Raw genomic sequence first — 27,380 nt, forward strand, 5'->3', positions numbered from 1 at the left:
TAACAAAGACAAATCATTATTTCTTCTAGATTTTCCAGAACAACAATTTTAAAATAAATTCAAAAGACCTTGAAATAGGATTTAAATTTGATTCTACAGATTTTCTAGATTTGCCAGAATATTTTTTTTGAACTTTAATCATAATAAGTTTGAAGAAATATTTCACAAATATTCTTCGTCGAAAAAACAGAAGCTAAAATGAAGAATTAAATTAAAATGTATTTGTTATTCTTTACAATAAAAAAAATAAATTTACTTGAACATTGATTTAAATTGTCAGGAAAGAAGAGGAAGGAATTCAAAAGGTAAAAAGGTATATGTGTTTAAAAATCGTAAAATAATTTTTAAGGCTGTATTTTTTCTCTAAAATTGTCTTTCTGAAAGTTATAAGAAGCAAAGTAAAAAAAATAATGAATTTATTTTAACAAGTGAAGACCAAGTCTTTAAAATATTTTCTTGGATTTTCAAATTCTATTTGAGTTTTGTCTCTCTTAGAATTAAAAATGTCAGGCAAAGCGAGACCAGCTTGCTAGTAAATAAATAACATTTAAAAAATAGATGCAGCTCACTGGTAAGTGCTGCTATTTGAGCTATTTTTAGAACAGGCCGGCGGGCTACTCATCTGGTCCTTACGGGCTACCTGGTGCCCGCGGGCACCGCGTTGGTGACCCCTGTTCTATATGTTATAGTTATTTGAATGACTCTTACCACAATATGTTACGTTCACATACCAGTTGGTTATTTATGCATCATATAACGTACACTTATTCAGCCTGTTGTTCACTATTCTTTAGACATTTTAAATTGCCTTTCAAATGTCTATTCTTGGTGTTGGCTTTTATCAAATACATTTACCCCAAAAAATGCGACTTATACTCCAGTGCGACTTATATATGTTTTTTTCCTTCTTTATTACGGATTTTCGGCCGGTGCGACTTTTACTCCGTAGCGACTTATACTCCGAAAAATACGGTAAACAAACAACTTGGGCTTTAAAGGCCTACTGAAAGCCACTACTAGCGACCACGCAGTCTGATAGTTTATATATCAATGATGAAATCTTAACATTGCAACACATGCCAATACGGCCGGGTTAACTTATAAAGTGACATTTTAAATTTCCCGCTAAACTTCCGGTTGAAAACGTCGCGGTATGATGACGTACGCGCGTGACGTCAATCGTTGAAACGGAAGTATTCGGACACCATTGAATCCAATACAAAAAGCTCTGTTTTCATCGCAAAATTCCACAGAATTGTGGACATCTGTGTTGGTGAATCTTTTGCAATTTGTTTAATGAACAATGAAGACTGAAAAGAAGAAAGCTGTAGGTGGGATCGGTGTATTAGCGGCTGGCTGCAGCAACACAACCAGGAGGACTTTGACTTGGATAGCAGACGCGCTATCCGACGCTAGCCGCCGACCGCACGGATGATCGGGTGAAGTCCTTCGTCGCGCCGTCGATCGCTGGAACGCAGGTGAGCACGGGTGTTGATGAGCAGATGAGGGCTGGCTGGCGTAGGTGGAGCGCTAATGTTTTTAGCATAGCTCTGTGAGGTCCCGTTGCTAAGTTAGCTTCAATGGCGTCGTTAGCCACAGCATTGTTAAGCTTCGCCAGGCTGGAAAGCATTAACCGTGTAGTTACATGTCCATGGTTTAATAGTATTGTTGATCTTCTGTCTATCCTTCCAGTCTTTTGTTTCTATCTGCAGTTAAGCCCGATGCTATCACGTTAGCTCCGTAGCTAAAGTGCTTCGCCGATGTATTGTCGTGGAGATAAAAGTCACTGTGAATGTCCATTTCGCGTTCTCGACTCTCATTTTCAAGAGGATATAGTATCCGAGGTGGTTTAAAATACAAATCCGTGATCCACAATAGAAAAAGGAGAAAGTGTGGAATCCAATGAGCCAGCTTGTACCTAAGTTACGGTCAGAGCGAAAAAAGATGCGTCCTGCACTGCACTCTAGTCCTTCACTCTCACGTTCCTCATCCACAAATCTTTCATCCTGGCTCAAATTAATGGGGTAATCGTCGCTTTCTCGGTCCGAATCGCTCTCGCTGCTGGTGTAAACAATGGGGAAATGTGAGGAGCCTTTCAACCTGCGACGTCACGCTACTTCCGGTACAGGCAAGGCTTTTTTTTTTTATCAGCGACCAAAAGTTGCGAACTTTATTGTCGATGTTCTCTACTAAATCCTTTCAGCAAAAATATGTCAATATCGCGAAATGATCAAGTAAGACACATAGAATGGATCTGCTATCCCCGTTGAAATAAAACAATGTCATTTCAGTAGGCCTTTAAGAGGTTTTAATGTACAAAATCTACCATTCAATTTGGCTGAATGTGGCTCCAGCTGTAAAAAGCTTGGACACCCCTGAGTGAAATAATGTTTGCTTTAAAACTGCACACAAAGCAACAAACATGACTTGTTAAAACATGAGGAAAATGATCTTTTAGACTATTTTTAGAAGGGGAAAAAAAAAGGATTCACCTCGTGCAGACGTGCATTATCTGCCTTGCGCGTTCTTACAAATGTCCGTGCGCAGCATGTTGTCACGGAATTGATGAGCTTCGTTACAGACTGTCCGTCCTAAAAAAAAAAATAAAAAAAATACGGGGGGAGGACGGCTCCATGGCGACGATGACAGGTGATGAACGTGTTACCTGTGCGGTCTTTCCACCTGCTAAGAGTCATGACTTGGATTCCCTAGCATGGCGGGGAGTGCTTAGTGGAAGGGAGGAGAAGGTGAAAGTTCCGGCTGAAATGTAGACCTGCGTTCAGAGCTCCTGCGTGTGGACCAGAGACACGCAGCGGTAGCACAGGGCCAGGAAGCCCGTGCCCAGCAGGTCCCCCAGGGCCGTCAGGTACGGGATGGAGAAGTTGTCGGGGTCCAGCGATCGCCGCCACATCAGGCGGACGATGAGGTCGGCCGCATAAAGCAAGATGGACACCTGTGGCCACCATCACAAACATATTTGTCATATCAGCAGTCGTGGTTAACAAGAATCCAGTGTTAACCATTGTTGGGCGGCATCGCTACTCAGTTGTAATACACCTTACCACCACTTGTGGCAGTAATGGCAATATCAAACAAACAGAAGAAGTCTGGAGGTAAAATCTGAGTAATTTCTTAAGCGCAAAAAATATGACTAAGTAGTGAAGCTGTATTTTCATTTGCACTTTAATTTTATTGACAGTTTATTAAAAAAACATTCATTACTAATATTTATTTAGTTATAATGTATTTATTTGAGCACTGTAACTGAATGTATGTTATATCACTTTTATTCTTTGGCTTTTAACACTACGTGAGTTGTGTGGTCTTCTGTCCTCTGTTGTCCTGTGTGGTTAGGGTTATAAATTTTGATGTCTATTTTACTGTTTTAATTGGTTTTACCCTTTAAAATCGTTTTTAATCATGTTTATTTTTTATATTGTCTCTGTATTGGTTTTCTATTCATTTATTCTTTGTTTTTATTCCGTCATTGGTGTAGCATAATATTGTTTTTAATATTGTTTTTAATATCGTTTTTAATATTGTTTTTAATATTGTTTTTAACATGGCTGTGCAGCACTTTGGAAACGTTCTTGTTGTGTAAATGTGCTATATAAATAAAGTGGATTGATTGGATTGGATCAGTTTTTATAAGTGCCTTCTTTTGCAGTATATTTCGGTTGCATTCACTTTGTAAATATTGGTTGTGACGAGGGTTGCAAAATTCCCAGAATATTATTCAAAGTTGGAAACTTGCCATGGGAATTAACGAGAATTAATGGGAAATTAATGGGAATAAACATTGAATGCAACATGCTAGATCTTGCAGCATGATTATTGGCTAAAACAACCTGATTTAATGCAAATTCAGTAGAATTTCAACCCTGCACTGTGCATTCCTCCATCACATGTGCAGTGCATTTATCCATCACATGCACATATACACTACCGTTCAAAAGTTTGGGGTCACTCAAACAATTTTGTGGAATAGCCTTCATTTCTAAGAACAAGAATAGACTGTCGAGTTTCAGATGAGAGTTCTCTTTTTCTGGCCATTTTGAGCGTTTAATTGACCCCACAAATGTGATGCTCCAGAAACTCAATCTGCACAAAGGGAGGTCGGTTTTGTAGCTTCTGTAACGAGCTAAACAGTTTTCAGATGTGTGAACATGATTGCACAAGGGTTTTCTAATCATCAATTAGCCTTCTGAGCCAATGTGCAAACACATTGTACCATTAGAACACTGGAGTGATAGTTGCTGGAAATGGGCCGCTATACACCTATGTAGATATTGCACCAAAAACCAGACATTTGCAGCTAGAATAGTCATTTACCACATTAGCAATGTATAGAGTGTATTTTTTTCAAGTTAAGACTAGTTTAAAGTTGTCTTCAGTGCTTTTCCTTCAAAAATAAGGACATTTCAATGTGACCCCAAACTTTTGAACGGTAGTGTAATTCCCAGCATGCAACACACTACAGCAGGGCTATTGAGGCCACACTAGTATTTGAGCCCAAGGACTTCATCCAGTCAGGTAAGTGTTGATGATATTACTGGAGTAAATATAGCCGTGATGCTAATTTTCTCTATATTAAATCCCATTCATTTATGCTAGCAACGTTAGCGACCCGAATTTACCTTTTTTGTGATGTGTAAAGTCATACTTGCCAACCCTCCCGTTTTTAGCGGGAGACTCCCGGTATTCAGCGCCTCTCCCGATAACCTCCCGGCAGAAATTTTCTCCCGACAAACTCCCGGTATTCAGCCGGAGCTGGAGGCCACGCCCCCTCCAGCTCAATGCGGACCTGAGTGGGGACAGCCTGTTCTCACGTCCGCTTTCCCACAATATAAACAGCTTGCCTGCCCAATGACGTCATAACATCTACGGCTTTTAGAGAGTAGAGTGCACAACTGCGCACACAACAAGGAGACGAAGCAGAAGAACGAGGAAGTTACAGACATGGCGACGCCGTCGACGAGCAAGATGAAGAAATACGCTTGCAAGTTCCAAAACGATTGGAAACAAGAATTTCAGTTCATCCAGGACAGTTCGAAGGGGAAGGGGTATGTAATTATGTTGCCTGTACATTTAGTAGAACAGACTTCTCCATTGAACACGGTGGCCGAGTCATGAACGGAGGAGAAGTTAAACAGGACAATACTGCCATCTACTGGATAGCCCCCAGAACACTGAAATTCAAGTATTTATTTTATTTATATGTATAATAAAATAAATATATATATATATATAGCTAGAATTCACTGAAAGTCAAGTATTTCATACATATATATATATATATATATATATATATATATATATATATATATATATATATATATATATATATATATATATATATATAAAATACTTGAGTTGGTGAATTCTAGCTCTAAATATACTCCCCTATTAACCACGCCCTTAACCACGCCCCCGTGCGACTTATAGTCCGAAAAATACGGTAATCAAAAAATTGTCAATATTTCTAAACTTCCCGAGCTTAACTTCCCGTGGTAAATTTCCGGAAACTTTCCACCCCTTTGCAACCCTAGTTGTGACTAACAAACACATGGTTGCATATAATTTGACAAGGTTTATCGTGATAAACTGTAAGTAGGTTAGACATAAATAATAAATACAAGTAAAATCAAGAGTGAGATTACTAATTTAGTGTTAATATTGAAGTGGGCCCCGGGCCCCTCTATAGTGGAAAAGTTTGGATTGATTGATTGATTGAAACTTTTATTAGTAGATTGCACAGTACAGTACATATTCCGTACAATTGACCACTAAATGGTGACACCCAACTTGTTTAAGTCGGGGTCCACGTAAATAAAACTCATAGTAATGAATTACAATGTAAATTGTGCCCCGAGGTCCAAAAGTTTAGGAATCCCTGCCATAATCTGTATGTATCAGTACCGTTTAAGGCTAATAATTTGGTACATTTTCGATACAAAATATAAAATTGCTTAGCATTTGTGTAATTAATTGTGATGAGTTCCTAAAATGAAACGTAAAAACCAAATTGTTATATATCGTGGTACCTAAAGTTGGATAAAAACTAAAGCGATATTTCACATAAGAAATGATGTAAATCCAATTCATTCGTTAATATATGAACACAAAACACATAAAGAATAATTCCAGTTTGAACATTAAAATATACATAAAATGAACATTAAACATAAATTTTACCTTTAATCATACTTGCCAACCTTGAGACCTCCCATATCGGGTCGGTGGGGGGGGGGCGTGGTCGGGGGCGTGTTTGGGGCGGGGCGTGGTGGGGGCGTGGCTAAGGGCGTGGTTAAGAAGAGAGTATATTTACAGCTAGAATTCACCAAATCAAGTATTTCATATATATATATAATATATATATATATGTATGAAATACTTGACTTTCAGTGAATTCTAGCTATTTATATATATATATATATATATATATATATATATATATATATATATATATATATATATATATATATATATATATATATATATATATATATATTTTTTTTTTTTTTTTTAAATTGTATTATACATATAAATAAAATACTTGAATTTCAATGTTCTGCAGGCTATCCAGTAGATGGCAGTATTGTCCTGTTTAAGAGTGTCACAACATTGCTGTTTACTGCAGACGAACTGCTTTACGGTAGACTAAACGTGACTGCTGTTGTTGTGTGTTGGTACCGTGCTGGGAGGACGTTAATGAAACTGCCTAACAATAAACCCACATGAGAAACCAAGAACTCTCTCTCCTTGTTGTGCACTCTACTCTCTAAAAGCCGTAGATGTTATGACGTCATTGGGCAGGCAAGCTGTTTATATTGTGGGAAAGCGGACGTGAGAACAGGCTGTCCCCACTCAGGTCCGCATTGAGCTGGAGGGGGCGTGGCCTCCAGCTCCAGCTGAATACCGGGAGTTTGTCGGGAGAAAATCTCTGCCGGGAGGTTGTCGGGAGAGGTGCTGAATACCGGGATTCTCCCGCTAAAAACGGGAGGGTTGGCAAGTATGCCTTTAATGATATCAACACAACCTTCATATTTTGCTGTGAGCTTTTTCCCTAAATTCAATAGTGCTTCTCACCTTCTTTATCAAAGTGCTCGCACTCGCGTTATTGCCTACAGCTCACAAACAAGGACGTGTTGTTTACGCCACACAACACGTCACACCGTCGTGACTCCGCCCCCCACCCAGCTGCAGTGTGCTACCTTCTTTATCAAAATGCACTCGCAACTTTTTTTGGCCCCATGGTGGGTTATTTTGCAGTCATACTTCATTTAAAAAAAAAAACCGCCTGGGATCCTTTTTTTTTGGGATTCCACAGAATGATACACGGGGCATACCGACTAGTTTTTAAATGCGCAATGTTTACAAAAAGGTCCGTATCATATTAGAACATCCCGTTGGGTTTTACATGTACCGTTACACCCCGAGTGATAGAGGACATGAACGCGTCCTGCGTTGTGTAGAGTTTTGGGGATGATACCTGCAGCACAGCAGCACACAGGTAGCAGGCGGCAAAGGTGAGCGTGATTGGCACCTCATCACCCTGCAACAGCGAGATAGCGTAGAGGAAGACCAGGTGACCGGGCATGACCAACATCAGCAGCACACGCGCCGACTTGGAGTTCAGACCTGTCGGACCAGAGAGAGGAGAGTTGTAGGGGAACTAAAAAGTTAATTCTGCACATTTTTCTTTAGCTTTTCTGCACCGCCGTCGTGCATGATGACGGAATTCCAAGCCATGTCTAAATGTCGTCCAAGAAGCACACAAGGGTGATCTTCTCTTGTATTTTAGTGAAGCCACTTACAAAATGTACAAAAGTAGACGCGCTCGGGCCCAGCAAAGCTGCCGGCGTCTCTGGGTGTTGTTGATAAATAAGTTCAAGTTCAAGTTAAAGTACCAATGATTGTCACACACATACTAGGTGTGGTGAAATTTGTCCACTGCATTCGACCCATCCCCTGGTTCACCTCCTGGGAGGTGAGGGGAGCAGTGGGCAGCATTGGTGGACGCGCCCGGGAATAATTTTTGGTGATTTAACCCCCAATACCAACCCTTGATGCTGAGTGCCAAGCAGGGAGGTGATGGGTCCCATTTTTAAAGTCTTTGGTATGACTCGGCCGGGGTTTGAACTCACGACCTACCGATCTCAGGGCGGACACTCTAACCACTAGGCCACTGAGTAGGTTTATGGCTATGCAAATGGGTTTGGCTTTGCATAGTAGAGTTTTAACTAGGGCTGCAACTAGCCATTAATTTGATAATCGATTAATCTGTTGATTATTACTTCGATTAATCGATTAATAATCGGCTAAAAGAGACAAACTACATTTCTATCCTTTATTGGAAAAAAAACAGCATACTGGCACCAAACTTATTTTGATTATTGTTTCTCAGCTGTTTGTACATGTTGCAGTTTATAAATAAAGGTTTATAAAAACAAAAATTAAAAAAATTAAATAATTTAAAAAATTAAAAAATTGCCTATGCCCATGCGCATAGCATAGATCCAACGAATCGATGACTAAATTAATTGCCAACTATTTTTATAATCAATTTTAATCGATTAGTTGTTGCAGCCCTAGTTTTAACTTGCACTTACAGATGTAGCGACCAACTGTAGTTATTGATAGTGGTTCTCTAAAGTCTTCCTGAGCCCGTGTGGTGATATCCTTTACACACTGCTTTTTGATGCAGTACCGCCTGAGGGATCAAAGGTCAAGGGGCATTCGATGTTGGTTTTCGGTCTTGCCGCTTGCGCGCAGTGATTTCTCCGTTAAGTATCTAGTCTTTGCAGTCTATTCAATTGAATATAAGTTGAAAAGGATTTGCAAATCATTGTATTCTCTTTTTATTTACCATTTACACAACGTGACAACTTCACTGGTTTTGTAAATACAACAGACTGTCTGTTTAAGTCTGTTAAAACAGTAAATGACTTTAGGAATCTACTTTTTTATTGGTATATCTATTTTTGTATTAATGCAATGAATCTAAAAGAAAATACCTCAAATTGAGGGGTTTTCTCAGGATTTTTTTTTTAGGTGAGATTGAAAAAGATCATATTTAATTGGTCACACATTTTTCTAGAACAGTGTTTTTCAACCACTGTGCCGCGGCACACTAGTGTACCGTGAGATACAGTCTGGTGTGCCGTGGGAGAATATCTAATTTCACCTATTAGGGGTAAAAAATATTTTTTGCAAAGCAGTATTTATAGTCTGCAAATGATGTGTTGTTGTTGAGTGTCGGTGCTGTCTAGACCTCAACAGAGTAACCATGTAATACTCTTTCATGTCAGTAGGTGGCAGCCGGTAGCTAATTGCTTTGTAGATGTCGGAAACAGCGGGAGGCAGTGTGCAGGTAAAAAGGTGTCTAATGCTTAAACCAAACATAAACAAAAGGTGAGTGCCCCTAAGAAAAGGCATTGAAGCTTAGAGAAGGCTATGCAGAACGAAACTAAAACTGAACTGGCTACAAAGTAAACAAAAACAGAATGCTGGACGACAGCAAAGACTTACTGTGGAGCAAAGACAATGTACATCCGAACATGACATGACAATCAACAATGTCCCCACAAAGAAGGATAAAAACGACTGCAATATTCTTGATTGCTAAAACAAAGTAGATGCGGGGAAATATCGCTCAAAGGAAGACATGAAACTGCTACAGGAAAATACCGAAAAAAGAGAAAAAGCCATTAAAATAGGAGTGCAAGACAAGAAGTAAAACACTACACACAGGAAAACAGCAAAAAAGTCCAAATAAGTCTGGGTGTGATGTGACAGGTGGTGACAGTACACCTATTTTGAGACAAGAACTATAGTGATGCATGCTTGGTTATGCTTTAAAGTCATACCCAACAATTGCGACGACGACTTTTTACTGTCAACTGAGTTTCGTTTTTGAATGATTTTTGCTGGTGGTGTGCCTCCGCATTTTTCCAACGCAAAAAATGTGCCTTGGCTCAAAAAAGGTTGAAAAACACTGCTCGTAAGTGTTCCTCAGACCGTGTGGTGATATCCTTTACACACCGCTTTTTGATGCAGTACCGCCTGAGGGATCGAAGGTCAAGGGGCATTCAATGTTGGTTTTCGGTCTTGCCGCTTACGTGCAGTGATTTCTCCGTGAAGTATCTTGTCTTTGCAGTCTATTCAATTGAATATAAGTTGAAAAGGATTTGCAAATCGTTGTATTCTCTTTTTATTTACCATTTACACAACGTGACAACTTCACTGGTTTTGTAAATACAACAGACTGTCTGTTTAAGTCTGTTAAAACAGTAAATGACTTTAGGAATCTACTTTTTTATTGGTACATCTATTTTTATATTAATGCAATGAATTACCTCAAATTGAGAGGTTTTCTCAGGATATTTTTTTAGGTGAGATTAAAAAAGATCATATTTAATTGGTCACACATTTTTCTAGAACAGTGTTTTTCAACCACTGTGCCGCGGCACACTAGTGTACCGTGAGATACAGTGTGGTGTGCCGTGGGAGAATATCTAATTTCACCTATTAGGAGTAAAAAATATTTTTTGCAAAGCAGTAATTATAGTCTGCAAATGATGTGTTGTTGTTGAGTGTCGGTGCTGTCTAGACCTCAACAGAGTAACCATGTAATACTCTTTCATGTCAGTGGGTGGCAGCCGGTAGCTAATTGCTTAATTGCGGGAGGCAGTGTGCAGGTAAAAAGGTGTCTAATGCTTAAACCAAACATAAACAAAAGGTGAGTGCCCCTAAGAAAAGGCATTGAAGCTTAGAGAAGGCTATGCAGAACTAAACTAAAACTGAACTGGCTACAAAGTAAACAACAACAGAATGCTGGACGACAGCAAAGACTTACTGTGGAGCAAAGACAATGTACATCCGAACATGACATGACAATCAACAATGTCCCCACAAAGAAGGATAAAAACAACTGAAATATTCTTGATTGCTAAAACAAAGTAGATGCGGGGAAATATCAAGTACCCCCTAATCAGAGCAAAGCATTTTTGGTTGAAAAAAAGAGATATAGAAGTAAAATACAGCACTAAGTCATCCGTTTCTGATTTATTAAATTGTATAACAGTGCAATATATTGCTCATTTGTTGTGGTCTTTCTTGAACTATTTGGAAAAAAAGATATAAAAATAACTAAAAACGTGTTAAAAAAAATAAACAAGTGATTCAATTATAAATAAAGATTTCTACACATAGAAGTAATCATCTACTTAAAGTGCGCTCTTTGGGGATTGTAATAGAGATCCATCTGGATTCATGAACTTCATTCTAAACATTTCTTCACAAAAAAAGAAATCTTTAACATCAATATTTATGGAACATGTCCACAAAAAAACTAGCTATCAACGCTGAATATTGCATTTGTTTTCACAGTTCTTTTTGACGGACATTTAAAAAAAATCTCACGTACCCCTTGACATACCTTCAAGTACCCCCATTTGAGAACCACTGATCTAGAAGACATGATAGCCTGATCCCGTTCCTGCGCTCACACACGCCAACATTGTAGCTTTATAGTGTGAATGCTGAGACACAAGTACAGTATAACTGTTAGTTGAAACAATAGTTATTATAAGTCTTTCCTCCCAGTGCTACAAAGAAGTGCAACTGGAGATCCCAACTGAATAGGGTAACATATGTTATTTCCAGGGACGTTTTGACCTTTTGCTCATATTCCATATGGTTTCCATGAGTGAAAAAATGTTTTCCAGACCATGTAGGAATCTTGGGGGATTAACTTGTTCCTTTTTAAAAAAAAAGATTTATGGCTTACAGTTTTGGAAGCTTTGACTGAGACATCAAAGATGCTGCTGTTCATGCCGTTGGGTCATAATGGATTTAATTGTGAAGGACAATTGAAGACAATGCAGTGTGAACATTTATAAAAAAGGGTGGTTGGACTGACTGACTTTTTTTTTTTTTACACAAGCACTTAGTGCAGATATAGTAGATGCTCATGAGAGTGGTGACACTTATTCACTTATTCCGGACGATTAAATGAAAACAGTGTGAGCAATAACATCACTGAAATACCCTCAGGCATTATAGCCTCCGCAAAGAACTAGCCTTATAAAATGCTTACTTTCAGAAACTACACCTTGGCATTAATTCAATAAGGCATCAATACCTGAGGAAAAGAATGTCATGCAGGGATTGGGCCAATGCTGCCTCATCTTGTAGGGTAACACCCCAGGGATGCTCCAGAGGTGCATGTAGGTGGAGAGTCTGCTGGCCTGGATGGCCACCAAGTTGCCACCGACCCCTAAAGCAATCCAATTAATAGAAACAAATGAGTAAACAGCTTAAAATAAACATCAAAGTTTTAGGCCAATAAAGGTCATATACCGTATTTTTCGGAGTATAAGTCGCACCGGAGTATAAGTCGCACCGGCCGAAAATGCATAATAAAGAAGGAAATAAACATATATAAGTCGCACTGGAGTATAAGTCGCATTTTTTGGGGGAATGTATTTGATAAAAGCCAACACCAAGAATAGACATTTGAAAGGCAATTTAAAGGCCTACTGAAATGCATTTTTTTTATTTAAACGGGAATAGCAGATCCATTCTATGTGTCATAGAATGGATATGACACATAGATATTACAGCTTGTTGCTGAGATTTGATGAGCTATATTGAGTAAAACATGCTTGAATCTAGAATATCAACTGTTGCAAAGCTGTGTCATCAACACTCACAAGTATAAAACTACTTTTTCAAAGTAAGAATTTCTTATTTCAAGCATGAAATAAAAAATCATGACTTTGACACAATTGTGTCTCATAATTAAAACAGATGACAGCCAAATGGACTTTGCTGTTTTATTTTCCATGAAACAATAGAACATAAGTACTCATATAGTAGTACAGTTGGCACAGTACAGTAAACTGACAGTTAATATTTAAACATTTAACATGTGACATTTCAAACAATTTTGAACAGAAATAGTTCATGCACATTTGACTGAAAGAGCACGCACTTGGCGCGATGATGTCATGTTATCGATGGAAAAATGCAAGAAATGTAATGCCGAGTGCATATCATTATGCCAAGATAATGGCACTAGCATTTACTTAATTTAAGAATATTTTTCAACATATTTAGCAAAAAGGTCTCATATTTGTTTTTTCTATCAAGAAAAGTGCACTTGTTATTAGTGAGAATATACTTATTTTGAGGTATTTTTGGGTTCATTGAGGTTAGCTAATTTTACATGTTTTGGAAAGTCTTGACAAGCCAAATTGTCTTGTTCTATTGGCAGATAATTTTGCCTAGTTCAAATAAAATACCCCTCATTTTTGTATTTTTTTTCCTTGTTTTTGAACACTGACTTTTTGCAGTGTATGGTCCCGAAAATACGGTACTTAGTCAGTGTGCAGTTTGCACAACAATTCACTAGCCAACAAAAATAACTCAACACACAGTCAGTATTGTCTAAAACAAGTGATGGGTCAAACAATATTAACAGTCTTAATGCATTATAAAGCACAAGGAGTGATAGTGTGTGTTTTGATGTGTGTGTCGCTTTAAGAAAAAGTATGTGACCAATACAAATGATGTGTTGTTTGACTGAAGTGCCATACTGTGTTGATCAAAAAGCGCTTCCTTCAGCTCACAAGTTGGAGGAGTGGCGTGCCGCGTTTGAAATCGGTATTCGCCATCATTGATTTAAATCAGGGGTCACCAACGCGGTGCCGCGGGCACCAGGTAGCCCGTAAGGACCAGATGAGTAGCCTGCTGGCCTGTTCTAAAAATAGCTCAAATAGCAGCACTTACCAGTGAGCTGCCTCTATTTTTTAAATTGTATTTATTTACTAACAAGCTGGTCTCGCTTTGCCTGACCTTTTTAATTCTAAGAGAGACAAAACTCAAATAGAATTTGAAAATCCAAGAAAATATTTTAAAGACTTGGTCTTCTTTTGTTTAAATAAATTCATTAATTTTTTTACTTTGCTTCTTATAACTTTCAGAAAGACAATTTTAGAGAAAAAATACAACCTTAAAAATGATTTTAGGATTTTTAAACCCATATACCTTTTTACCTGTTAAATTCCTTCCTCTTCTTTCCTGACAATTTAAATCAATGTTCAAGTAATTTTTTTTTTTTTTATTGTAAAGAATAATAAATACATTTTAATTAAATTTTTCATTTTAGCTTCTGTTTTTTCAACGAAGAATATTTGTGAAATATTTCTTCAAACTTATTTTGATTAAAATTCAAAAAAAATATTTTGGCAAATCTAGAAAATCTGTAGAATGAAATTTAAATCTTATTTCAAAGTCTTTTGAATTTCTTTGAAAATGTTTGTTCTGGAAAATCTAGAAGAAATAATGATTTGTCTTTGTTAGAAATATAGCTTGGTCCAATTTGTTATATATTCTAACAAAGTGCAGATTGGATTTTAACCTATTTAAAACATGTCATCAAAATTCTAAAATTAATCTTAATCAGGAAAAATTACTAATGATGTTCCATAAATTATTTTTTTAAATTTTTCAAAAAGATTCAAATTAGCTAGTTTTTCTCTTCTTTTTTTCGGTTGAATTTTGAATTTTAAAGAGTCGAAATTGAAGATAAACTATGTTTCAAAATGTAATTGTCATTTTTTTCATGTTTTCTCCTCTTTTAAACCGTTCAATTAAGTGTAAATATCGTTAATTATTAATAATAACATAGAGTTAAAGGTAAATTGAGCAAATTGGCTATTTCTGGCAATTTATTTAAGTGTGTATCAAACTGGTAGCCCTTCGCATTAATCACTACCCAAGAAGTAGCTCTTGGTTTCAAAAAGGTTGGTGACCCCTGATTTAAATGGACCCGAGAGGGACAAGCGGTACAAAATGGATGGATAAGAAAAAGGAAAAATTACAAATAAGGTAAATGTTCCCGTTTACGATTTTACTAATCGGCCACAATTGCATATTCCATCTGCATAGTTGTTTGTTTGGAAAAAAAAACATGTGTATTTGCAGGTCAAATGTAGGGAATTTTTAATCCAGCAGATGGTGCCATGATGAGACAGCAACACTGTGTTAGTGCAGTGTCAATACAGCCAGTGAGTGTGCCACCCACTCACTGAGGCATCTAAAAAACGCTGGCACTAATTTATATCAATCAATCAATCAATGTTTATTTATATAGCCCTAAATCACAAGTGTCTCAAAGGGCTGTACAAGCCACAACGACATTATCCAAGTTTCATTTCTATAGCAGGGGTTTTCAATGTTTTCCTGGCCAAGGACCCCCCAAACTGACCCCCTACTTATATATCCTGTACATAATTGTGTTTTCAATTAATTTGGTCCTAAATGTAGTCATGTTTTAACTTTTTATTTATTTATATCCTATACAATGAGTAGGGTAGCCATGTCGGTGCTATTTTTAAACAACATTAAAATGTTTATGTGTATTTAAATGTGGGGGAAAATTGAGGGGGGAATAAAAACAAAACAAAAACAAACCCCATGCAGTACCTATGTGGACTCCCTATGTTATAAAATACACTATTGTTCCTTGACAATATATGATAAACTGATATATTGAATGTGTTTTTGACTTCGATCATCTTACCATTTATAACTGGTGTGAAAACAGCCATCCCCTGGAAATTGGGATTACTGACCGTCTTGTCCAGTATCAAGCCTCCAAGGCTGCAAACGGGCAGAATGGTAGCAATTACAAACACGTGGGATCTTATCCATAATGGAACATCTTTATGCCTCTATAGCAGGGGTCACCAATGCGGTGCCCGCGGGCACCTGGTAGCCCGTAAGGACCAGATGAGTAGCCCGCTGGCCTGTTCTAAAAATAGCTCAAATAGCAGCACTTACCAGTGAGCTGCCTCTATTTTTTAAATTTTATTTATTTACTAGCAAGCTGGTCTCGCTTTGCTCGACATTTTTAATTCTAAGAGAGACAAAACTCAAACAGAATTTGAAAATCCAAGAAAATATTTTAAAGACTTGGTCTTCACTTGTTTAAATATATTCATACATTTTTTTTACTTTGCTTCTTATAACTTTCAGAAAGACAATTTTAGAGAAAAAATACAAACACATATACCTTTTTACTTTTTAAATTCCTTCCTCTTCTTTCCTGACAATTCAAATCAATGTTCAAGTAAAAAAAAAAAATGTATTGTAAAGAATAATAAATAAATTTTAATTTAATTCTTCATTTTAGCTTCTGTTTTTTCGACGAAGAATATTTGTGAAATATTTCTTCAAATTTATTATGATTAAAATTCAAAAAAATTATTCTGGCAAATCTAGAAAATCTGTAGAATCAAATTTAAATCTTATTTCAAAGTCTTTTGAATTTCTTTTAAAATTTTTGTTCTGGAAAATCTAGAAGAAATAATGATTTGTCTTTGTTAGAAATATAGCTTCGTCCAATTTGTTATATATTCTAACAAAGTGTAGATTGGATTTTTAACCTATTTAAAACATGTCATCAAAATTCTAAAATTAATCTTAATCAGGAAAAATTACTAATGATGTTCCATAAATTATTTTTTTAATTTTTTCAAAAAGATTCGAATCAGCTAGTTTTTCTCTTCTTTTTTTCCGTTGAATTTTGAATTTTAAAGAGTCGAAATTGAAGATAAACTATGTTTCAAAATTTAATTGTCATTTTTTTCGTGTTTTCTCCTCTTTTAAACCGTTCAATTAAGGTTAAATATCATTAATTATTAATAATAACAGAGTTAAAGGTAAATTGAGCAATTTGGCTATTTCTAGGCAATTTATTTAAGTGTGTATCAAACTGGTAGCCCTTCGCATTAATCAGTACCCAAGAAGTAGCTCTTGGTTTCAAAAAGGTTGGTGACCCCTGCTCTATAGCTTCTTCTAAACTGGTATGACACTGAATCGCATCCACATGAGTGTGTTTGCAAATACCTGCTAATACACATGGCGACTAAAACCGGCTGCCACCCTGAATAAAGAACCTCTTTGCTCTGAGGGTTCCGTCGGGCCACCACCACCCACAGCGGAATCAGGGCCAGGAAGACCACACACACCAGGGGGGAAAGGTACCAGGTATCTGTGGAACAAAAACAGCTTATGTTATGAAATGAATTATACATGATTTTTTTTTTTAAATAAAAAGTGAATTTAATTTGATGCATGTTTCAAGGGAAATCTATTGTTTAAAAAATTTGCTAAATTTTACAAAATTAAAACATAAATTTACATCTTTTCTTAACATCTGTGGAACAAAAACAGATTATTTTATTAAATGAATTATACATGATATTACAAAAATATTGTACATAATACAAGTAAGTGTGTACATTTTTAGATATATATTGTACAGTATACACACAAGTATAGTGTATTGGAGTTGAAATAATAGACACGACTCAAGTGGAGACCTTTAGCTTTAATTTAAGGGCTTTCACCAAAATATTATATTTATTTATGAATTACAGCCATTTTATTAATATTTTTCAACAGTGATGTATGATTTATTTACTACAGTACACCATTTTTTTTTTTTTTTTAATGTCATATTCTTGAATCTGTGCCAACACTTTATGGGATTTTCCTTGGCTAAATTTGGGCCCTAAGCATAATTTAATTATGAGCTCTGAAATTACAAAATTCTTCCAAACTTTCTTATTTATTTAAAACAATTTTTGTAGTTTTGTTTTTTAATTTTTTTTATAAAAAGTGAATTTAATTTGATCCATGTTTCACGGGAAATCTATTGTTAAAAACATGTGCAAAATTTTGCAAAATTAAAACATAAATGTACATATTTTCTTAACATCTGTGGAACAAAAACAGCTTATGTTATTAAATGAATTATACATGATATTACAAAAAATATTGTACATAATACAGGTAAGTGTACATTTTTGGACATAAACTGTACAGTATACACACAACTATAGTGTATTGGAGTTGACAGAGGAGACATGACTCAAGTGTAGACTTTTAGCTTTAATTTAAGGGCTTTCTCCAAAATATTATATTTATTTATGAATTACAGCCATTTTATTAATATTTATCAACAGTGATGTATGATTTATTCACTACAGTATACCTTTTTTTTTTTTAAATGTCATATTCCTGAATCCGTGCCAACACTTTATGGGATTTTCCTTGGCTAAATTTGGGCCCTAAGCAGAATTTAATTATGAGCTCTCAAATTACAAAATTGTTCCAAACTTTCTTATTTATTTTTTTTAAAAAATTGTAGTTTTGTTTTTTAATTTTTTTTATAAAAAAGTGAATTTAATTTGATCAATGTTTCACAGGAAATCTTTTGTTAAAAACATGTGGTAAATTTTGCAAAATTAAAACATAAATATACATATTTTCTTAACATGTGTGGAACAAAAACAGCTTATGTTATGAAATGAATTATACATGATATTACAAAAAATATTGTACATAATACAGGTAAGTGTACATTTTTGGATATATACTGTACAGTATACACACAACTATAGTGTATTGGAGTTGACAGAGGAGACATGACTCAAGTGTAGACTTTTAGCTTTAATTTAAGGGCTTTCTCCAAAATATTATATTTATTTATGAATTACAGCCATTTTGTTAATATTTATCAACAGTGATGTATGATTTATTTACTACAGTATACTTTTTTTTTTTTTTTTTTTAAATGTCATATTCCTGAATCTGTGCCAACACTTTATGGGATTTCCCTTGGCTAAATATGGGCCCTAAGCAGAATTTAATTATGAGCTCTCAAATTACAAAATTGTTCCAAACTTTCTTATTTATTTAAAACATTTTTTTAAGTTTTTTTTTTTTAAGTTTTTTAAAAATAAAAAGTGCATTTAATTTGATGCATGTTTCAAGGGAAATCTATTGTTTAAAAAATGTGCTAAATTTTACAAAATTAAAACATAAATTTACATATTTTCTTAACATCTGTGGAACAAAAACAGCTTATATTATGAAATGAATTATACATGATATTACAAAAAATATTGTACATAATACAGGTAAGTGTGTACATTTTTGGATATATACAACTCCAATACAACTATAGTGTATTGGAGTTGACAGAATAGACATGACTCAAGTGTAGACTTTTAGCTTTAATTTAAGGGCTTTCACCAAAATATTACATTTATTTATGAGTTACAGCCATTTTATGAATATTTATCAACGGTGATGTATTATTTATTTACTACAGTATACAAAAAAAAAATGTTGAAAAATGTCATATTCCTGAATCTGTGCCAACACTTTATGGGATTTTCCTTGGCTAAATTTGGGCCCTAAGCAGAATTTAATTATGAGCCCTCAAATTACAAAATTGTTTCACACTTTATTTATTTAAAATAATTTTTGTAGTTTAAAAAAAATATATATCTATATATATATCTATATATATATATATATATATATATGTATATATATATATATATATATATATATATATATATATATATATATATATACATATATATATATATATATATATATATATATATATATAATAATTTAATTTGATGCATGTTTCAAGGGAAATCTATTGTTTAAAAAATTTGCTAAATTTTACAAAATTAAAACAAATGTACATATTTTCTTAACATCTGTGGAACAAAACAGCTTATATTATGAAATTAATTGTACATGATAGTACAAAAAATATTGTACATAATACAGGTAAGTGTACATTTTTGCATATATACTGTACACTTGTGATGTATGATTTATTTACTACAGTATACCTTCTTTTTTTTTTTTTAAATGTCATATTCCTGAATCTGTGCCAACACTTTATGGGATTTCCCTTGGCTAAATTTGGGCCCTAAGCAGAATTTAATTATGAGCTCTCAAATTACAAAATGGTTCCACACTTTCTTATTTATTTAAAACAATTTTTGTATTTTTATTTTTTTAATAAAAAGTGAATTTAATTTGATGCATGTTTCAAGGAAAATCTATTGTTTAAAAAATTTGCAAAATTTTACAAAACTAAAACATACATTTACATATTTTCTTAACATCGGTGGAACAAAACAGCTTATATTATGAAATGAATTATACATGATATTACAAAAAATATTGTACATAATACAGGTAAGTGTGTACATTTTTGGATATATACTGTACAGTATACACACAACTATAATGTATTGGAGTTGAAAGAATAGACGTAACTCAAGTGTAGACTTTTAGCTTTAATTTAAGGCCTTTCACCAAAATATTACATTTATTTATGAGTTACAGCCATTTTATGAATATTTATCAACGGTGATGTATTATTTATTTACTACAGTATACAAAAAAAAAATGTTGAAAAATGTCATAATCCTGAATCTGTGCCAACACTTTATGGTATTTTCCTTGGCTAAATTTGGGCCCTAAGCAGAATTTAATTATGAGCTCTCAAATTACAAAATTGTTTCACACTTTATTTATTTAAAACAATTTTTGTAGTTTAAAATATATATATATATATATATATATATATATATATATATATATATATATATATATATATATATATATATATATATATATATATATATATATATATATATATATATATATATATATATATATATATATATATATAATAATTTAATTTGATGCATGTTTCAAGGGAAATCTATTGTTTAAAAAATTTGCTAAATTTTACAAAATTAAAACAAATGTACATATTTTCTTAACATCTGTGGAACAAAACAGCTTAATTATGAAATTAATTATACATGATAGTACAAAACATATTGTACATAATACAGGTAAGTGTACATTTTTGGATATATACTGTACACTTGTGATGTATGATTTATTTACTACAGTATACCTTCTTTTTTTTTTTTTAAATGTCATATTCCTGAATCTGTGCCAACACTTTATGGGATTTCCCTTGGCTAAATTTGGGCCCTAAGCAGAATTTAATTATGAGCCCCCAAATTACAAAATGGTTCCACACTTTCTTATTTATTTAAAACAATTTTTGTATTTTTATTTTTTTAATTAAAAAAAAATTTTTTTTAATAAAAATAAAAATGAATTTAATTTGATGCATGTTTCAAGGAAAATCTATTGTTTAAAAAATTTGCTAAATTTTACAAAACTAAAACATACATTTACATCTTTTCTTAACATCTTTGGAACAAAACATATTATATTATGAAATGAATTATACATGATATTACAAAAAATATTGTACATAATACAGGTAAGTGTGTACATTTTTGGATATATACTGTACAGTATACACACAACTATAATGTATTGGAGTTGAAAGAATAGACGTAACTCAAGTGTAGACTTTTAGCTTTAATTTAAGGGCTTTCACCAAAATATTACATTTATTTATGAGTTACAGCCATTTTATGAATATTTATCAACGGTGATGTATTATTTATTTACTACAGTATACAAAAAAAAAATGTTGAAAAATGTCATAATCCTGAATCTGTGCCAACACTTTATGGGATTTTCCTTGGCTAAATTTGGGCCCTAAGCAGAATGTAATTATGAGCTCTCAAATTACAAAATTGTTTCACACTTTATTTATTTAAAACAATTTTTGTAGTTTAAAAAATATATATATATATATATATATATATATATATATATATATATATATATATATATATATATATATATATATATATAATAATTTAATTTGATGCATGTTTCAAGGGAAATCTATTGTTTAAAAAATTTGCTAAATTTTACAAAATTAAAACAAATGTACATATTTTCTTAACATCTGTGGAACAAAACAGCTTATATTATGAAATTAATTATACATGATAGTACAAAAAATATTGTACATAATACAGGTAAGTGTACATTTTTGGATATATACTGTACACTTGTGATGTATGATTTATTTACTACAGTATACCTTCTTTTTTTTTTTTTAAATGTCATATTCCTGAATCTGTGCCAACACTTTATGGGATTTCCCTTGGCTAAATTTGGGCCCTAAGCAGAATTTAATTATGAGCCCCCAAATTACAAAATGGTTCCACGCTTTCTTATTTATTTAAAACAATTTTTGTATTTTTATTTTTTTAATTAAAAAAAATTTTTTTTTAATAAAAATAAAAATGAATTTAATTTGATGCATGTTTCAAGGAAAATCTATTGTTTAAAAAATTTGCTAAATTTTACAAAACTAAAACATACATTTACATCTTTTCTTAACATCTTTGGAACAAAACATATTATATTATGAAATGAATTATACATGATATTACAAAAAATATTGTACATAATACAGGTAAGTGTGTACATTTTTGGATATATACAGTACAGTATACACACAACTATAGTGTATTGGAGTTTAAATAATATACGTGACTCAAGTGTAGACTTTTAGCTTTAATTTAAGGGCTTTCACCAAAATATTACATTTATTTATGAATTACAGCCATTTTATGAATATTTATCAACAGTGATGTAATATTTATTTACTACAGTATACAACTTTTTTTTTTGAAAAATGTCATAATCCTGAACACTTTATGGGATTTTCCTTGGCTAAATTTGTGCCCTAAGCAGAATTTAATTATTAACCCCCAAATTACAAAATGTTTGCACACTTTCTTATTTATCTAAAACAATTTTTGTAGTTTTTTTTCTTTTTTTTAAATAAAATAGAATTTAATTTGATGCATATTTCAAGGGAAATCAATTGTTAAAAAAATGTGCAAAATTTTTACAAAATTAAAACATACATTTACAAATTTCCTTACATCTTTCTAGATGGATTTGGTACTAAGTACTTACTGCCCAGCACTAACACAACACGCCACTGGGCGCTTTGTCTCTGCACAAGGCACACACGCTTAGTCACCCGATTGTGCGTGATCTGCGGGGTTGGGTTTATAATATCAATGTGTAAAAAAAATGTTTTGTATTATTTTTAAAATAATATTTACTGCACTACGGTTATCAAAAGTGAGTTCTTTGGATGCTAAGACAGGAATGCACAGTTTTTGTAAGTCATCCACTTGGGTTTTGCTGCCATCTTGTGTCACCAGGATCACAACAGTCATGATCATCACTTAAAATATGTGTTTTTATTTTGGAAAATCAGGCTACAGTAAAGGCCAAAAGTTTGGACACACCTTCTCATTTAATGCATTTTCTTTATTTGCATGACTATTTACATTGTAGATTGTTACTGAAGGCTTCAAAACTAACAATAAACACATGTGGAGTTATGTACTGAACAAAAAAAGCTGTTTTATATTCTAGTTTCCTCAAAATAGCCACCCTTTGCTCTGATTACTGCTTTGCACACTCTTGGCATTCTCTCGTTAAGCTTCAAGAGGTAGTCACCTGAAATGGTTTTCACTTCACAGGTGTCATAGTTTTGATGCCGTCAGTGACAATCTACAATACACAATCACTTACTGGAATCGACTTCCACAATATCTGGTATCAATCAGCAGCATAGTGGGTTTTAAGAATAGACTAAGAGGAGAAATATTGCGGAAATAGATTATTCTAGATTGTACCTAATGTCATGACTGGTTTTATTGATTATTGACTATTTTATTGATTATGGGACAAGCAGTAGAAAATGGATGGATGGTACTTTTTCGTCACTTATTGTTTGTCTTTGGTACACTAATGTGTATGTTTTAGGCCATTGGTTCTTTGTTTTTGTCAGAATAATTGTATCTAAGTTATCACAGAACTTTGTGTTTCCATGAGTTCCCGGCGAGGAGACAAAAGCTGTCTTTGATCTTACCAAGCAAAAGGCTTGTTAAACTCCACCGTGTAGGATGGGTAGCGACATGAAGGTGTCGGTTTCTTTGCACTATTGTAATCCACAGGAAGATCTTGTCTTGACCAGAGATCTACAAAGCGGAGAGGAAGCAGGACCTGACGCAAGCTCCAGGCATCTTTTCTTTGAACTGTTTTGTGACCAAGGGCGACGGCTGTTTACGACCCCCCCTCCCTTTGGAAACATCTGACGCTATGTAATCAGGGAAAGTCCCAATAAAAGAGGAGGTGTGGAATTCTCTTGTCAGAGCGTGGTGGAAGACTGTGCAAAGAGTACAGCCCAGACGTTTCTCCTCATTGAGCTAAATTGAATCCTGTCTCTGTTTAATTCCTTGCTTCTTGTCTGTTTAATAGATGTCATTGGTGTTTGAACCTGACAGTTTTATTTTTGCAAAAATATATATATATATTTTTATATTGCTCTTTTTATCTTTGGTATGAACATTACTATGTAAACTCGAAGTTATTGTTGTTGTTTTTTTGGTTCTTTGTGGTTGCAATTTTTGTATTATAACATTTTAATATTTGATCATGTTGTACTGCATTGTAATGTTTTGTTTTGTGATTGTGTGATGTTTTTTTGCCTGCATCTTAGGAATAATAGTCTCCACTGCGGTGTAGACTAATGGGGATCCTTAATAAAATAAAATACAAATAAATAAGTGTAAGTAGTCATGAAAATAAAGAAAACGCATTGAAATGAGAAGGCGTGTCCAAACTTTTGGCCTGTACTGTATATGTTTATCCTCACCTATGTGTTCATATAGGGTGGTGCTGACTCCGGCCAGCAGGGACAGGGTGATCAGATCACCCAAACTGGCGGCTATGGGGGTGGCCACATTGTCCGGGTTGATTCCCACTTTCCTTGAGCCGATGATTACACCAACCATCAACAGGCCTGAAAAAGGGATCACACCAAAAGGAATGAAACGGACAATCCAAACTGCTCTTTTTTTTGTTTTGTTTTGTACAATGGTCGAGGGGGTCACTGACCTAAAGAGAGAGCGGCAACAAATGCGGTGAAGATGCTGCTGGCACACAGAACAGCTGCCTGGTCCAACTCAATGCCCCCTCTGGAAATGGCTCCTAAACACACAGCTGCAACAGCAGCAAGGAAGCCCACAACCGTCGCTTGTACCTGCAGAAAGTGATTGTAATAATGAATATGTAACGATGACATGACTTTACTACCATTCAACGACGTCTACATAATGTATACTGGACACTACCTGTATCAGTGCCAGGTTGCTGCACACCATGGTCCATTGTTTGTGTGGGTCATCCATCTGTCCCGTGTTGGCCTGCAAGACAATTCAGTCGGGTTCACACCTAACAAGAATCCCATCTTTAAACTAATACTGGTCGGAATTGCTTGGGGAGAGGAGCCTAATGCATTGTGGTCAGGAAAAGGGGGATTTAAGAGAACTGAGCTGCATAAACATAAACTATGAGAACTACTACACTACTAATGGCACTTGTTACCATGTCGGCTTGGCCTTGGCTGGACCCAAAGACACGATTGTAAAAAAAGACAGGGAAAACGTTAATGACAACTCCGAACATCCAGTAAGTTTGTGTTATATGTGTGTATAAAGCTTCAGATTTGTGTTATTATTTATTGATTATTGGTATATTTAGTGATTTATAGTAGGGATGTCCGATAATGGCTTTTTGCCGATATCCGATATTCCGATATTGTCCAACTCTTTAATTACCGATACCGATATCAACCGATATATGCAGTCGTGGAATTAACACATTATTATGCCTAATTTGGACAACCAGGTATGGTGAAGATAAGGTACTTTTTTAAAAAATGAGTAAAATAAGATCAATAAATTAAAAAAAATTTCTTGAATAAAAAAGAAAGTACAACAATATAAAAACAGTTACATAGAAACTAGTAATGAATGAAAATGAGTAAAATTAACTGTTAAAGGTTAGTACTATTAGTGGAGCAGCAGCACGCACAATCATGTGTGCTTACGGACTGTATCCCTTGCAGACTGTATTGATATATATTGATATATAATGTAGGAACCAGAATATTAATAACAGAAAGAAACAACCCTTTTGTGTGAATGAGTGTAAATGGGGGAGGGAGGTTTTTTGGGTTGGTGCACTAATTGTAAGTGTATCTTGTGTTTTTTATGTTGATTTAATAAAAAAAAATAATAATAAAAAAATTAAAAAAAACGATACCGATAATAAAAAAAACGATACCGATAATTTCCGATATTACATTTTAACGCATATATCGGCCGATAATTTAGGAGTTTATTTAATTGCATGTAACGTGCAATGCTCCATTTTCATTTACAGAAGTATTTTTTTGTTCAAGACAGAAGTTTTAAATTTGCACTTTATTAATCTCAATGTTAGAGATTATTATGTATTTGCATGTAATGTGCAATGCTACATTTTTGTTTACATAAGTCTTTTAATCAAGCAGAAGTATTGCCTCCCAGAGGAAGCTCTCAATATAGTTGTTTGAAAAGTATTGCATAAAAGTACAATTTACAGTACAGGCCCAAAGTTTGGACACACCTTCTCATTTCAATGTGTTTTTTTTTTTTCATGACTATTTACATTGTAGATTATCACTGAAGGCATCAAAACTATGACATCCGTGAAGCGAAAACCATTTCAGGTGACTACCTCTTGAAGCTCATGGAGAGAAAGCCAAAAGTGTGCAAAGCAGTAATTAGAGCAAAGGGTGGCTATTTTGAAGAAACTAGAATAAAAAGCATGTTTTCAGTTATTTCCGCCTTTTTTTGTTAAGTACATAACTCCAAATGTGTTCATTCATAGTTTTGATGAGACAATCTACAATGTAAATAGTCATGAAATTAAGAACAAGCATTGAATGAGAAGGTGTGTCCAAACTTTTGTACTGTATATATATCTCAGTGTTTCCCATAAACTGCCAAGATACCTGTGGCAGTGGGGGCGTGGCTATGGGCGTGGCTATGGGCGTGGTCACATGACATCATCGAGTAATTTGCATAATTTACTACAATGATTTGATTTTCTCTAAAAAGGCTCAAAAATTGTATACTTACTAAGTAATAACAGTTTTGTTTTAAACGTCCATCCATCCATCCATCCATCCATCCATTTTACAATATAATTACAACACTTTATGTACATATTTATATACAGATTTGAACAATAAGTTATTCACTGAAATATATTTATTAATTGTGGTTCTTACAAAACATATATCTTATAAAATATAAAAGCTAAAATGTCTCAAAGCTCTGCCCCTTTAATTAGTGCATACTAAGTAATTTAACTTTAGCCTACTACAACAACCATATTATTTACCAGCAACATAAAGTGAAACAGAGGCAGAGGTGTCCTGCCACAGTCAGTAACAAATAAACAGAAAACAGTAGTGGTGGTAGATAGACACAGAGCTTCATCAAACATCTGATCCACTGAACAAAGAGCTCCAAAAATCTTGAACTTTAGACTGCCATCAGTTTTACTCCCTACACTTAACCATGTGTTTCCTACTGCCTGCAGACTTTGCACCCTTTGTTATATACACATGTTGTGTTTCTAATATAAATACATTTAATAAAGTCAAATACAAATAAGGCAACAAGAGAAGT

At 34.2% G+C, this 27,380-nt stretch overlaps 1 protein-coding gene across 2 annotated transcripts in view; it reads right to left on the reverse strand.

The window, feature by feature from the left end:
- Positions 1-260: 260 nt before the first annotated feature.
- Positions 261-27,380, reverse strand: part of LOC133653310 (solute carrier family 41 member 1) — a 60,281-nt gene continuing 33,161 nt past the window's right edge. For both annotated transcript variants that reach the window (XM_062052459.1, XM_062052461.1), the window contains 8 exons: positions 24,993-25,064; positions 24,757-24,901; positions 24,515-24,661; positions 16,918-17,062; positions 15,590-15,669; positions 12,146-12,280; positions 7,493-7,641; positions 261-2,953 (listed from right to left, as the gene is read on the reverse strand). In XM_062052459.1, coding sequence (XP_061908443.1) covers positions 2,780-2,953; positions 7,493-7,641; positions 12,146-12,280; positions 15,590-15,669; positions 16,918-17,062; positions 24,515-24,661; positions 24,757-24,901; positions 24,993-25,064 — 1,047 coding nt within the window. In that variant the 3' untranslated portion in view covers positions 261-2,779. The remainder of the gene's footprint in view (positions 2,954-7,492; positions 7,642-12,145; positions 12,281-15,589; positions 15,670-16,917; positions 17,063-24,514; positions 24,662-24,756; positions 24,902-24,992; positions 25,065-27,380) is intronic.

The sequence above is a fragment of the Entelurus aequoreus genome, linkage group LG07 (assembly GCF_033978785.1).
Source record: "Entelurus aequoreus isolate RoL-2023_Sb linkage group LG07, RoL_Eaeq_v1.1, whole genome shotgun sequence".
Taxonomy (NCBI): Eukaryota; Metazoa; Chordata; class Actinopteri; order Syngnathiformes; family Syngnathidae; genus Entelurus; species Entelurus aequoreus.